This window comes from Acyrthosiphon pisum, chromosome A1, assembly GCF_005508785.2.
Source record: "Acyrthosiphon pisum isolate AL4f chromosome A1, pea_aphid_22Mar2018_4r6ur, whole genome shotgun sequence".
NCBI classification, from domain to species: domain Eukaryota; kingdom Metazoa; phylum Arthropoda; class Insecta; order Hemiptera; family Aphididae; genus Acyrthosiphon; species Acyrthosiphon pisum.
In genome coordinates this window covers 169,344,322-169,357,659 of record NC_042494.1, presented here as the reverse complement: position 1 = coordinate 169,357,659, position 13,338 = coordinate 169,344,322, and the positions used below count along the sequence as shown (strand labels likewise).

The 13,338-nt window shown below is 36.0% G+C and overlaps 1 protein-coding gene and 1 non-coding gene across 5 annotated transcripts in view; one reads left to right on the top strand and one right to left on the bottom strand.

The window, feature by feature from the left end:
* LOC107884021 overlaps positions 1–13,338 on the top strand; it is a 32,339-nt gene that overhangs the window by 18,133 nt on the left and 868 nt on the right. For all 4 annotated transcript variants that reach the window (XM_029488831.1, XM_016805295.2, XM_029488830.1 and 1 more), the window contains 4 exons: positions 2,314–2,370; positions 2,582–2,620; positions 3,251–3,277; positions 8,230–8,262. In XM_029488831.1, coding sequence (XP_029344691.1) covers positions 2,314–2,370; positions 2,582–2,620; positions 3,251–3,277; positions 8,230–8,262 — 156 coding nt within the window. The remainder of the gene's footprint in view (positions 1–2,313; positions 2,371–2,581; positions 2,621–3,250; positions 3,278–8,229; positions 8,263–13,338) is intronic.
* Positions 3,834–3,904, bottom strand: TRNAA-AGC. Its single transcript has one exon. It is a non-coding gene; the product is annotated as a tRNA-Ala (tRNA).

Sequence of the window (13,338 nt, the reverse complement as noted above, 5' to 3'; positions counted from 1 at the left end):
AAAGAGTGGGCATGGAAATTAACGAGGAGAAAACAGAATATATGGAAGTAAGTAGACGGCAGAATGGAAGACAAGAAGAAGAGTTTTTAAAGTTATCGTCTTATAGTTTCAAAAAAATATCAGAATTTAATGATAATGATCACCCAATCAAACAAAATGGAAATATGAGATACTTAAAAGGATCCAAATGGGTAACAAGTGCTATTACGCATTGGGTAACTTCTCTAAGTCAAGAACACTCTCAAAGATACTAAAAGTTCAGCTATACATCACACTAATAAGATCTATAATACCGTATGGAGCGATATGTTGGACTGTAAGGAAAAGTGAAGACTCAAAATTGAAGGCTTTTGAAAGAAAAATATTAAGAAGGATATATGGACCATGTCGTGACCAGCAAACAGTGAAATGGTGTAAACGACACAATGAGGAGTTATGTAACCTGTACAACGAACCGGGTGTAGTAAAGAATGTAAAAAGAAAAAGATTGGAATGGGCAGGTCATGTGTGTAGGAAACTTGATGCTATGATAAGGACGGTCCTACAAGAGAATGCAAGAAGGGAACGACCACTAGGAAGACCCCAAATGTGATGGAAGATTGTTTCAAAAAGGATGTAACAGATTTCTACCCGGATGAAGATTGGCATATTATATCATCACAAAATCGTAAAGGATGGAGGCAGTTATGTTTGGATGTGTGGTCTAAAAAGCCGTAAACAAAAAAAAATTTATGATTTTACTTTAAGATTTATCAAATAAATGTATAAAAAAATGATCTAAAAGCGTTTTGTCTATGTGGCATGTGGGCCAGGGAGAGAAAAAAAATTGTGTGCTGACATCATGTTATAATGGTATTGAATTTACGTCTGCTTTTATGAATTTTTTAAATATATTCCTGTTGTTTGTGCTAACATCAAAAATATTTCCTATGTCCAAAATTAAGAAAATATGAAAAATCATAAAGTTTGTGATTGTGTGTATTACCTATATATTTCAATTGAAACAAAACGGTACACGATAGAAAGATAGATAAATTTGAGTCCGAGCGAAGCCAAGCGTAATTCACTAATAAAGCAAAACGTCAGTTTTCGACTGATTTTCATAAAATGTTCGTTAATAAATTCAGTTAGATCCGTGAAGTGTCATAGTCTACCTTTTAGTTTTCAATACACAAAGCTAAATTTACTTGACACACAATAAACCATCATTTTTTTGTTTACATATTATTGACATTGATTATTATTGGATAACATTTTAGAACTATATTTGGTCAAATAACTGTATTGAAAATCTTACCAGTTCACAAATCCAAAGGCATTTAGTTTGACACTTGCAACGCCTTACAGAATCAGCAGGCGTGACAAAAAATAGTATAGGTGAATCGTGTTGGAAGGTAATTTGCAAATTTCAGTCCCACGACTGAAATAGCTCACTTCCTGCCCATGCCACACAGCACAAATACCGTAACGTTTAATTATTTTTCTTATCACGAAACAAGATTCATTTTTTACCACATATTTTATAAAAAAAATATATTTTATTCTAGTAATATTAGATAACATCACTGCCCCTATGCTCTGGAACTTGAGTTTTAGGGATCCAATTACAAAATATCAGGCACACCCATCACCACCCGTGCGCACTGCATACACCTATGAATATAATGAGTTGAAAATAAATAGTGGTCTAAATAATATATTATAGAATTGTAAAAAAAATTATTAAAAATGTATAGCTAGACTTATCTGTGTCATAAATATTTTATTGGCTATACAGAGTGTAACAGAAAGAAGGATTAGTAGGAATAGTAAATAGTTTTAGAAATATACCCATGTTAGCAAATTTCCCAAAATAATATTTTTAAAAAAGTTATAGCGTTCCAAATTAATTTAATAAATAATTCAAAAAAATACTGATATTTAAAAAAATTTTAAAAAATAAACTACTTGATTTAGATAAATGTTTTTACCATCCAAATAGTTCTTATAATCAGATTCTCAAATTGTCTATTTTGAATTTATTCAAAAAAATTTAAATCAAATTTAAAATTTTTCATTTTCGGTAGGTATTAAAAAATAAAAATAATTTTTTTATTACACGTGTAGCGCAAGTGGCTATAAATTATATATCAAAAAAAAAAATTTTAAATATTGATTAAAACAAAAGTTATTCCAAAAGTCAGTTCTATCTGTTACACCGTGTATAACATTTTAAATTTTGTTGATATATTGTTATAATAATACAATATATCTGGATGTTATAAATTTTAAATGTTAAAAAATATAATGAACACTCAAATATTATATTTCTAGATAATAATATGCTGAAGGCATTTTTCAAGGACAGTATGAGTTATTTAAATGCTGGCGGTAAACATAATTCTTTACTATTTTATAATTATTTACATATTATACAACATTATAACTACCTAGCAATTATTGTTTTATACTACTATATTATAAACTATAGTTGTGTTTGTATAATCATATATTATGTTTATATAATGTATCTAACAAGACAGTGAAAAAGGCAGCTATTTGAATAACAAAGATTTGTAATTATTTTTTACTTGATTTATAGATGATTTAAATAACCCGGAAATGTATTGTTTTAAGAACAGTGAGTAACAATATAAACCACGATATTTTAATATAATATAATATAAGTTAATTGCACAAGAAATATAAGCTGAAGATCGAATTGTGAGTGGAAAGAGCTTGTTTATATCTTTTATCCCGGTTTTTAGATAATAACAATCATGGTTTACAGTTTACATTATTTATTATTTTTATTATTTGTAATACTTCACTAAGGAGTAAGGTAATTTGGTTTACTGTTTTGCAGTTTTGCAGTAAACATTTATCCAAATGCCTATTGTTCCAACTTTCCAAACGTGTAGGAGTTAATATAATACAAGCTGTAACTGCAAGACCTGAGGGGTATAATTCTTGAAATTTCATTAAAAATAAAAAATATTACTGCCAGTTAAAATTTAAAATATACAGTATTGGGATTAAGCATTGTAATTATAATTGTGTGCTATATGAGTAGTGAGTTAAAAGTACCTACCTATCCATTGACATTTTAACATATTGTTTTGAATTCAATAACTAGGTTTTATTTTTTAAGAATGAAAATAATATTTGTTTCTATTAATTTTTATGAGAATTACCTATTTAATATTTATTAAATTTCATATAATTAGTCATTACATCCAAAAATAAAATATTTATGTTTATAAATTTACAGTGAATACAATGCACGTTTGTGATTATGGTAACATTTGAATACATTTATTTTAAATTACAAGGTGTAATTATTATTAACAATACATTTTGTCGAATTGTATATTATATTTTATTTATTTATTCTGTGTCAAAAAATAGAAAATAGGCAATTATGGACAAATATATTTGTATTGAAATAATGCCATGTCTACTAACTGTTAACTATCTCCAGGGAAATAACGTCAAAATCTAGCCGCCGGACCGTGAATCGAACCCGAGTCTCTCACTTGTCGGGCGATTGCTCTACCACTGAGCTACCCGACCGCATAAACCAATGACGCTATCTCCCCCAGTTAACGGAGTTTACATTCGACCATCCTGGCGCCCACGATCGCCCTCGATCGTCGCCGGTCCTTAACGTCGCCCACAGCGACTGTTACTTCACCACCTGACCACCAGAGCGCATGACCCGTATCACAACGCGATCATCGCTGCACGACCTCTGGTGGACCAAGTCCAGGTCCTTCACAACACCGCGTCTTTGGTCACCAATCCCACTTCTGATTTATGTTAACTATCTCCAGGGAAATAACGTCAAAATCTAGCCGCCGGACCGGGAATCGAACCCGAGTCTCTCGCTTGCTGGGCGATTGCTCTACCACTGAGCTACCCGACCGCATAGACCAATGACGCTACCTCCCCCAGTTAACGGAGTTTACATAACTAATAATTGGTAACAAAAATATCTATACGCTTTTGAACATTTCATTAATATACCTTAAAACACAAAATATGAAACAATCTGTGTCATTAGTTGTTCTAAATAAAAATTTGCTTGATAAATAACTTTATTAATATGTGTTGGGAGTAGTGAGTTTATAGTACCTTACTATCACTATGCAATATAGTTTTTATTTCAATAACTAGATTTTATTTTTTAAGAATGTAAATCGGCCTATCCTTAAGTCCGATCTCTCTATAGACAACAAATTATTAATATTCAAATCAATGCTAAAACTTATCTGGGCCTATGGCATCCAAATATGGGGATTCACTAACCACTTTGTAATGGGATGTACGAGGTCGTAACTTGGTGGTGTCTTAGACCCTTAGCCATGTATAGCAAGTTCGACTCTCTCCGCACCTTGGTGACAACAACCGCATCCCGCGCTAAGGCGTGCACTGGGCGCCCGAGCTCCAGACAGTGGCCCAAACCATACCGTTTTTACGGGTATTTCATGAGTTTCGCGAGAAGCGTCGGCGGCGCCAGATAACAACCCGGGTCAAGTACTTCCCGTGTGACTAAGGCGCTACTTCCACAAGGCCATCCACATACGTACCGGGAGCGCGGCAGTCACGCGGGCCCAGGAACAACCAAGGGCGCGCCTGGCTGTCAGACGCATGGTCCATAGTTAATCAGAGTACCGTTTTCACAGCAGGGCTCTCTCTGATTCCCGAGAAATGAGATTTTGGATTCCGTAATCCAAGTACTCACAACGACCTAGTTCCCGCTAGCGCAGGTATCGGGGTAGACTTTTACGTCTGTCCTCGATACTGCCTTTGAGTTCAGCGGTATGGTTTTACGCGCGGATTGCCGTTCCCGCACCGGGTTGTTCCCGGGTTTTTTGGTGGCTGGCAGCAGATGGCTGGTCAGGCGTTGCTACTCGCACCTGGTCACCCACATCTCTGATGCGAGCTCTCGATCGCGTTTTGAGTGGTAGTGAACCGGCATGTGGCTAGAAGTCCGCGGGTGGGTTGTTCAAGGTACCTGCACGCGGTTGCTTGGTCCAACCCTTTCGTTTGATTACCGACTCAACGTCCTCATCGGTACGTCGCAAGGTTGAGGGGGATTACATTTTTATTCTCGTTCTCGCTCCCGATTATTCCTCACTCTGATATTTACTCTCGTGCGGATTAGAAGGATTATCCCTCTCTTCCTTGGCCGCTGTAAAGTATTTACAGGGCCCCGCAACTGGAATTTTAATTATATCACTAGTGCGCCTACCGAGGTAACCCTACATCAGAGCGCCCAAGTGTGTCGTGAGCGAACGTCCTTAGCACCTGGAACACGACCTCGGTGCTAGTCATGAACTCTAAATCGCATGCCAGTCCACACCGACCGCTTGCACGTATGAGAGTTTTTCTTTGCTGGTTTACAAGTGGGCATTCAACCAGCAGATGCTCCACGGTTCCGTTTAGGGATCCGCATTAGCAAGCTGCGTCGCCTGTAAGTTTGATCCGGTGGAGTTGGAAGTTAAACCTCCCATGGCCCAACATCAGTTGGGACGTGAAGTGGTCCATCTTGCACCACTCACGGGCGAGCCGACGCCTGACGCCCGGGAACAATTTCGCCGTCCACCTCCCTTTTCCAGCGGCGATGCACCTGCTTTGCTAGAGGTCAAGGGTGTTTTTTTCGTATTGGACCTTCCTAGCCTCAGTGATTTTCATCGTCATAGCGCCTCTCCTTACCGCGATCCTGCCCTTCTCGACCCTGGCTATCCGTAATAGTTCCAAGTCGAGAGGGGGTACTCCGGCTAAGAACTGCAGCGCCATCGTGGATGTGGTGTTATACGCACCCGTAATTGCCTTCAGCGGGTCTCTCTGGGTACTGTTAGCCCTTCCTCGGTGGTGCCCGTCGGTCATGCACTTCGGGGCCCACACCGAGGCCACATAGCTCATCTGCAGAATGAACACCGTTTTGTACAGGCTCTTAGTAATTTCCTTATTGAGTCTCCACTGAGTTTTTGCAACTCCTGTCAGTCTGCAGAGCACTTAACTTTTTCCGTCAGGTGGTCGCTAAATTTGCCTTTGATATCAAACGTAACGCCGAGGTATTTCACCCCGATTGTTGGTTTGATTTTAACACCTCCAAATAGCAGATCCAGAAACGGCCTGGACAGTTTTCCTTTTAGCCCGTGGGTCTGCGACTTGCCGCGGAGAAGGTGAGTTTGCGCTGTCTCGCCCAGAGCGATGCTCTTCTACGTAGTTCATTACCACGGCTCAGCACGGGTATTACCAGAAATAAGTAACGCAAGATCGTCCACATACGCAATCAGCTCAGTACCTGTATGCGGATCTGGTGACAGTAGAGGGTTCACGGCCTGCCTCCAAAGGTCCGGTCCGTACTGCGACCCTTGCGGGTAACCTTTTGTCAAAGTTTTCGTCACAGTACGGTCGTCACACTACGGTCGTCCAAGTAACTTTTCGTCAGTTTGATCAGCCCACTGCGGCATCCAGCGTTTCGCATGTCCTTAACTAGCTGTGCCCATCATAGGCAATAAAAGGTGCCCGAAATGTCCAGGAAAACGGCTATTACGCGCCTCTCCGACCTGTCTCCCGACCAGTTGAGTGCGTGAAGCATAGCGTCGACTGTCGAAAGGTTTTTCGTAAACCCAAACTGCCTTTGAGACATGAGAGGGTCCGTGTCGGCTCGGATCCTTTCCATGATAACGTGTTCAAGGGCCTTCGACACGTCCGGGAGCAGACTTATGTCGGTAGGATTTTGCTTCCTTGGGATCTTTGTCCACCGATTTTAGGTTCACGACCAGTCTCACTAGTTTGCAGTGATTCGGAAATTTTCTAGCACTGAGGCAGTTGTTGAACACACGTGTTGTGTGTTCGGCGATGACTAGCCATGCTTGGCGGAGAATTTTCGCAATTATCCTGTCGGCTCCCGGGGCTTTCTTGTCGTCCATGCGCCAGATGGTCCTTTTCACCTCTTCAACTTCGCACAGAGGTATGGGCCCGTTCTCGCCCGTCTCGGGGTCGAAGGACTCAACTCTGACACCCGTTTCCTCCCTGATTTCTTGTTGTTCTGGGCTTTCACCATCGGACGTATCTCCCGGAACCAGGATTTCCAAAACTCTTTCCCCGGTTTCCTCAAGAGAGTCGTTGAAAGTGCCATCAGCCCTCCGGATTGACGATGGGAGACTCTGAGACGGCCTTATGCCTCCGGCCTTAAGCCAGTTGTAAACGGAACCCCATGGTTCCTTGTTTCCCGTATCCAAATATGGGTATTCAGTAACCACTGTGTGACGAGAAGCACGAGGCCGTAACTTGGTGGTTTCTTAGACCCTTAGCCATGTATCGCAAGTTCGACTCCCTCCGCGCCCTGGTGACGGACCGCATCCTGTGTTGAGAGGTGCACTGGGTGCCCGAGCGCCAGGCAGTGGCACAAAGCATACTGTTTTTAGGGGTATTTCGTGAGAATCTACCAGATGCCTGCGATGTCACCCACCACGTCAGAGGATATTGGCCACGTACCTGGGGCACACCAGCGCAGCCACTCGCAATCCGGCCGGATTCGGACTCTCAACCAGCAGAATTTCCTTATCCTCTCTCGATAACTAATGAGAGTCTGCCGTTCCCGGGTCCGGTTAAGGGTAGAAGTCGCTATTGACAGCAAGGCACTACCTATGGTCGACCTCGTTCCCTAAATTGTATAATCCCTCGAATTATATTCCTGACATTGTTAATAGGACGGTGTCATTAGCCCGTCGTGATAGTACGCCGAACGTGGCAACGCGCTTTTCAGCCTGGCTGTCGTGCTGGTGTACCACCACTGTATTGTAAATAAATAAAAACTTCCATAAAAATAAACAAATGAAATGATTGGCAGAAAATCGGTGTTATTATTTTAAAAAAGGAAACGGGCATAAGAACAACTGTTTCACCCCCACGTCGATTATAAAGACACTGGTGTCAAGATCTTCTGAATCCCGACCTGCATTAATTAAAAAAAAATTAAATTCTCTACCCCAAGATCCTAGTTAGAGGGTATCCACACTGGTGGGCCTCCCTCCTCACGCATTTTCATGTTATGTACCTATATATATTAGCTATCAACTTTACTTATTGTATTGTACTATTGTATAAATATAAATATTACTTAATTTTATCTAAAAAAAAAGAGAGAGAATGAAAGTTAATATTTGTATCAAAATTCATAACATTAGTCATAGTACATCTGTAAATTATATATTTATATTTATAAATTTCCAGTGAATTGCTTTAAACAGAAGAATGTACAATTCGGTAATATTTTAATACATTTAATACATTTTTAAATTATAATCAGTGAAATGGGCGTGCTCAAGGGGGGGGGGGGGGGGGGGGGTGCATTTCAAAAAAATATTGTAATTTTTAAAAATTTGCCCAAACTTAATCCGCCTACAACAAATATGTCGTCCAATAATTAAGATACTATACCTATCTACCTAGAATACTAAACCCATATATTTTTTACTTTATCGTTACTTAATATAAGTCATGTAAGAAATTATTACTTATCACTTATTATATACTCTATTACTCCACCGGTCCGAAGCTTTATTCTTATCATACATTGATCCTACAGATAGTTAGGTACCTATACAGAAACTTAACAAAAACTCTTCCTATATTTAATAAATAATTTTTAACATTATCTGGATAGTGACAGAGTTAATATTTCATATTTATAAACGAAGAATCATACATTAGCCAAGATTCTTGGCTAATAGCATTGACATTAACCAAATTATGACCGTAATATATTTTTATAATATATTAGTAGTTACTATATAGTTACTATAAAAGTAAAAGTAAATATAAAAAGCAGGTAAGTTGATGTCGCTGTAATGTACTGCAGTAGGTTACATGAGGGTCACTGTATAATGGATTGTATTAACTTTGAATTCAATGCTATCATAATATTATTGTATACGAAAAATGATTCTGAGCGGAGACTGTTTGTCGGTCTGGATATTTTATATTTTTGTTTTATTTTATTATAGCCTGTATATTGAATCAATATTATAAATTACAACAAAATTACAAAAATTGTTCTAAGCGGAGTGAGGGATCCTGTGGTATTACAATAGTGTTTATATTATTGTTTTTTTTTTAATCCTGTATACACAATTTTTTACCAGAAGGAGTACTTCTATTTTAACATAGAGTATCTTATCTTTTAGAAAATTGTATCAATATGGTACTTTAAAGTGGTAGTTTTTTGATTTTCTTAATAGTTACTTAATGCCACGGGAAATACTACCAAAAAATTACAGAAATCCGCTAAAAATGTTATTTTAATTTCTAACGCTTTGTCTATCACCATAGCAACGAATAAAAAAGTGGGGAAGTGGATGTCGCTCTACTGTAGAGTATATTAAACTTGAATTAAATGATTTTTTGCCGTTTTCGCACAATACCAGTACACACATGCGTTGCATGAACAAAACGTTCGCGTTAGCGCCGTTGTTTTTATGTCTTAACTCGTCACGTGTTTTGAGGGTATTGTCGCCATTGCGCAGTATGACATATTATTCATGTTTACATTATCTACCGTTGTATGCAGCTCAGTGGCACAACCAGGATTTATTCAAGGGGGGGGGGGGTCCAAAAAAATGTATTTAGCTACTGTTTTTCTGTCCTTTTCCTGATTATATACATACATTTCATTTCTTAATAAACACAAATTGCCGAGCTTAAGACCAATAAAAAAAAACAATAATATTATTTACATTTTAGATTCTGAGTGGAAAGATAAACGTATTAATTTTACAATGATGTGTGTTTTTTTTAAATTTTTAAATTTTTTTTTGTGTCTGTCATCACCTTTTAGGACAGTAAAAGTGCTTGGATTTTCTTCAACAGTTTCTTTTCTAATAGGAAAGTGAATCTAAATGGTACTTTGGGGGGTCAAAAGTAAAAATTTCCCAGTAGTTTTCAAAAGCGCCGTGAAAAACAAACTGAAAATTAAGGAAAAACGGGAATTTTTACGCAAAATCTGTTTTCGAGATTTGAGTCGATTTGATTTTGGTTTTTGGTGTAACTCTTAAACAAATTACTGTAGGCACATGAAATTTTGATTTCAGTCATGAATTTTGATCAAATTTTGAGTTTCCATTTTTTTTAGTTTTTTTTCTATAAATATCAATAAAATTTTATTTGTTAAAAAAGCTTGAAAATTTAATAGAAGGCTCCTAGTATATTGTTTGAATGGCAGATGACAAAAATTAAAAGTCCATAGTTACAAATTTTTTTTATAAGCATCAAAATCAAATATTGACAAAATATGTAAAAATGACGAAAATTTGCAAATAATTTTGAGTTAGAAATGCCTGAAAAAATTTCTTTTTAAATCTAAGATTTGAAAATGTAATACAAGATTCCTCATAAGTTTGTCTATCCTAAGCCCCCCCAAACATTTCCTACATTTTGTTTTAAGCTTATTCAATATTATCAAAGTAAGGCCCTATTAGCCCTATTAGCCCTATTAGTCCCCCCCAAATCTCAAACGATATTTGCACCTATGCATACCGTCTCCGCTCAGAATCGTTTTTCTTATACAATGATATTAAATCATTGAATTCAAATTTAATACCATCCATTATACAGTGACTTACTTGTAACCTACTGTACAGCATAACGACATCCACTTGCCCACCTTTTGGCTTTTTTAAATTTATATTTACAATGTATGTCAATTAATTATTATCGGATTCGACGTGTTATCAACAAAATACCTAATGTAAAAATCTAATCTAATAGCTAATAAGTAATAATCAAACTAATCAATAAATTTCGATGAACATTTCACGGAAACTCTTAAAAATAAAAGTAAAACTATGACATAAGCCAAGGGGGGGTCCGGACCCGGGGTCCATCTCCCTGGGTTCGCCACTGATGCATCTGACGTACCATATACGAGAATCATTATATCTCCGTCACGCCGTACAAAATGTTGTTTTTCCAGTGTTGGGTAGTAACGTAACGCAAATTACAAATTACTGTAACGCAATTTCTTTTTCAGTAACGCAGCAGTAATTTCATTACATTTTACTTACAGTAACGCAATTGTAACGCAATTACTTTTTAAAAGTAATTTCTATGCAGTAACGCACTAATGCGTTCTTTTCCACGTTACTTATTAAAATAATAGTTTTGAATGTAGTACAAAAATAAGCTAATAAGATATTCCAGAAAAATTAAAAATCAATTTTATTTACTTTTGATTCCGATAATAGTTAACAATATTATTAAACATTCCAGGAATTAATGTTATTACTCTCATTATCAGAAAGAAAAGAGTTCGGCTTAAAAATAAAATTTAATTAAAACGAATTATGATTTACGACTTATGAGTAAGCCACCCATCAACCTTTATGGCTATATGGCTATAGATACGAATTTAAAACTGATATACCTACCTACCGGCTACCACGATGTTAATATGGTTAAAAAAAAATGATAACTGTTATCAGAGATTAAAAAAAAAAGTAACGTTATTTGTAACGCACTACCACGCACTACTTTATTTATGACAAAGTAACGTAACGTGATAAAAATAATTTTAGGTAACGCAAATGTAATTTAAATAAAAATATATGAAGTAACGAGTAACGTAATTCCATTACTTTTTAAAAGTAATTTACCCAACACTGTGTTTTTCGTCTCACAGTTTACGAACGCCGGTTTCGTTGGTCCATAGCGTCGCGTTTGTTGTGCCGCCATTATCGGTTCTTACACGCTCGAATAAACGACATTCGCTTTGTAAGAATTTTTTGATCATACGCTCATATTCTACACGTTCGAACAAAAGAAATTTACGTTCACATTCTAGCGAAGGGTTAGCGATCGCAAATTATTATATATATCAATTCACCTGTGCGATGTTAGTCGCACTGGGTCAGTAGTGTCTCCGTCGTAGATCGTCACGTTTTCTAGTACTCAGGTGCAGATACATCGACCACGACCAGTACAGGGCAACGACCGGCCGGTAACCAGGTCAGACGTATCATACCTTATCATTGTTATTATTTGATAACTCAATATCACGTTCCATGCTCATTTATTATTATTTATGTTGTTATGTGATGTGAATATGTGATAGGACTAACATAGCATTAAGTCAACTTTTGTATTTTATTAATTATTCAAAAGAGATAAAAATAAATTATACAGTCGACTATCATTATATCATTGTTTATATTATAATAAATTGTTCATTTTATAGTATAGGATTAGATAGCACCCAGCCTTTAAAGTCTAGTTGTCACCCGTGTTCAGTGGAACCGGACTTCACGACAAACAAAAGTATTCGAATAAAATTATTTGAATACTTTAATTTGTATTTTTTATTCATTAAAAAAATACATTTTTCCGATCCAGAAAAATAGTTTTGTCATGAAAATCATTAACATTAATTTTATTCTTTGAACGAAGTATAATATTGGCCCATGATATGATTATTTTTATAAGCACCAATGTGTTGTATTCCGTATGGCCCGTATCGGCCGTTTCATATGTGGTTAAAATGTGTAAATAACTTATGATAACAATGTATTTTTAATTTTTAATTAATAAATGTTTATTACCAACCATTCAAAAACTGACAAAAACTAGTTGTGAAAAAAAGTATTCTGAATACTTTAGTTCTCATTTATTTAAATATGTATTCCGAGTACAAAATGAAAGTATTCTTTACAAGACTGCCTATAGGCTATAGTAAGTAAAGATGAATGGAAATTCACAATTAGTTGGTGCGCAGACTGGCCACATCTAATTAAAATATAAACATTAAAAAATGCACACGGCTCACAATATAATATGATAATATATTAATATTTAATAATATGTGAATTTTCACGCCAATACGTCATAAATAATATAAGACGCCCACGCAATTTAATTATAAATATTATAATTTAATACAAAAATCTGGTGTCATTACAAGAAAGAACATTTTGCGACGACGGCGATCACACACACAAAAAAAAAATAGAACAATCCTATCTTACATAATAATGTATTCATGGAAGCAGAATTATTGATTATTTAATGGGTATTAAATATTTAATGGTAATAAATTTGATATTAATGAATAGCTGATAATAGAAAACCTGTTTATGTATACCGGGTGATTTTTTTATCATTGAACACTCATTATTTCAAAAAGTATAAATTTTTTTGCAAATATTTTTTTACATGGTTACAAGTCGCTTTTAAAACAACGTTTTTCTTAAAAAAATATTTTTTTAAATATATTTTATCCTTATCATTTTTTAAGTTTTTTACTTTTTTAAATGACAACATTGGGTTTTAATTTTATATTCCAAAGAAGAATAT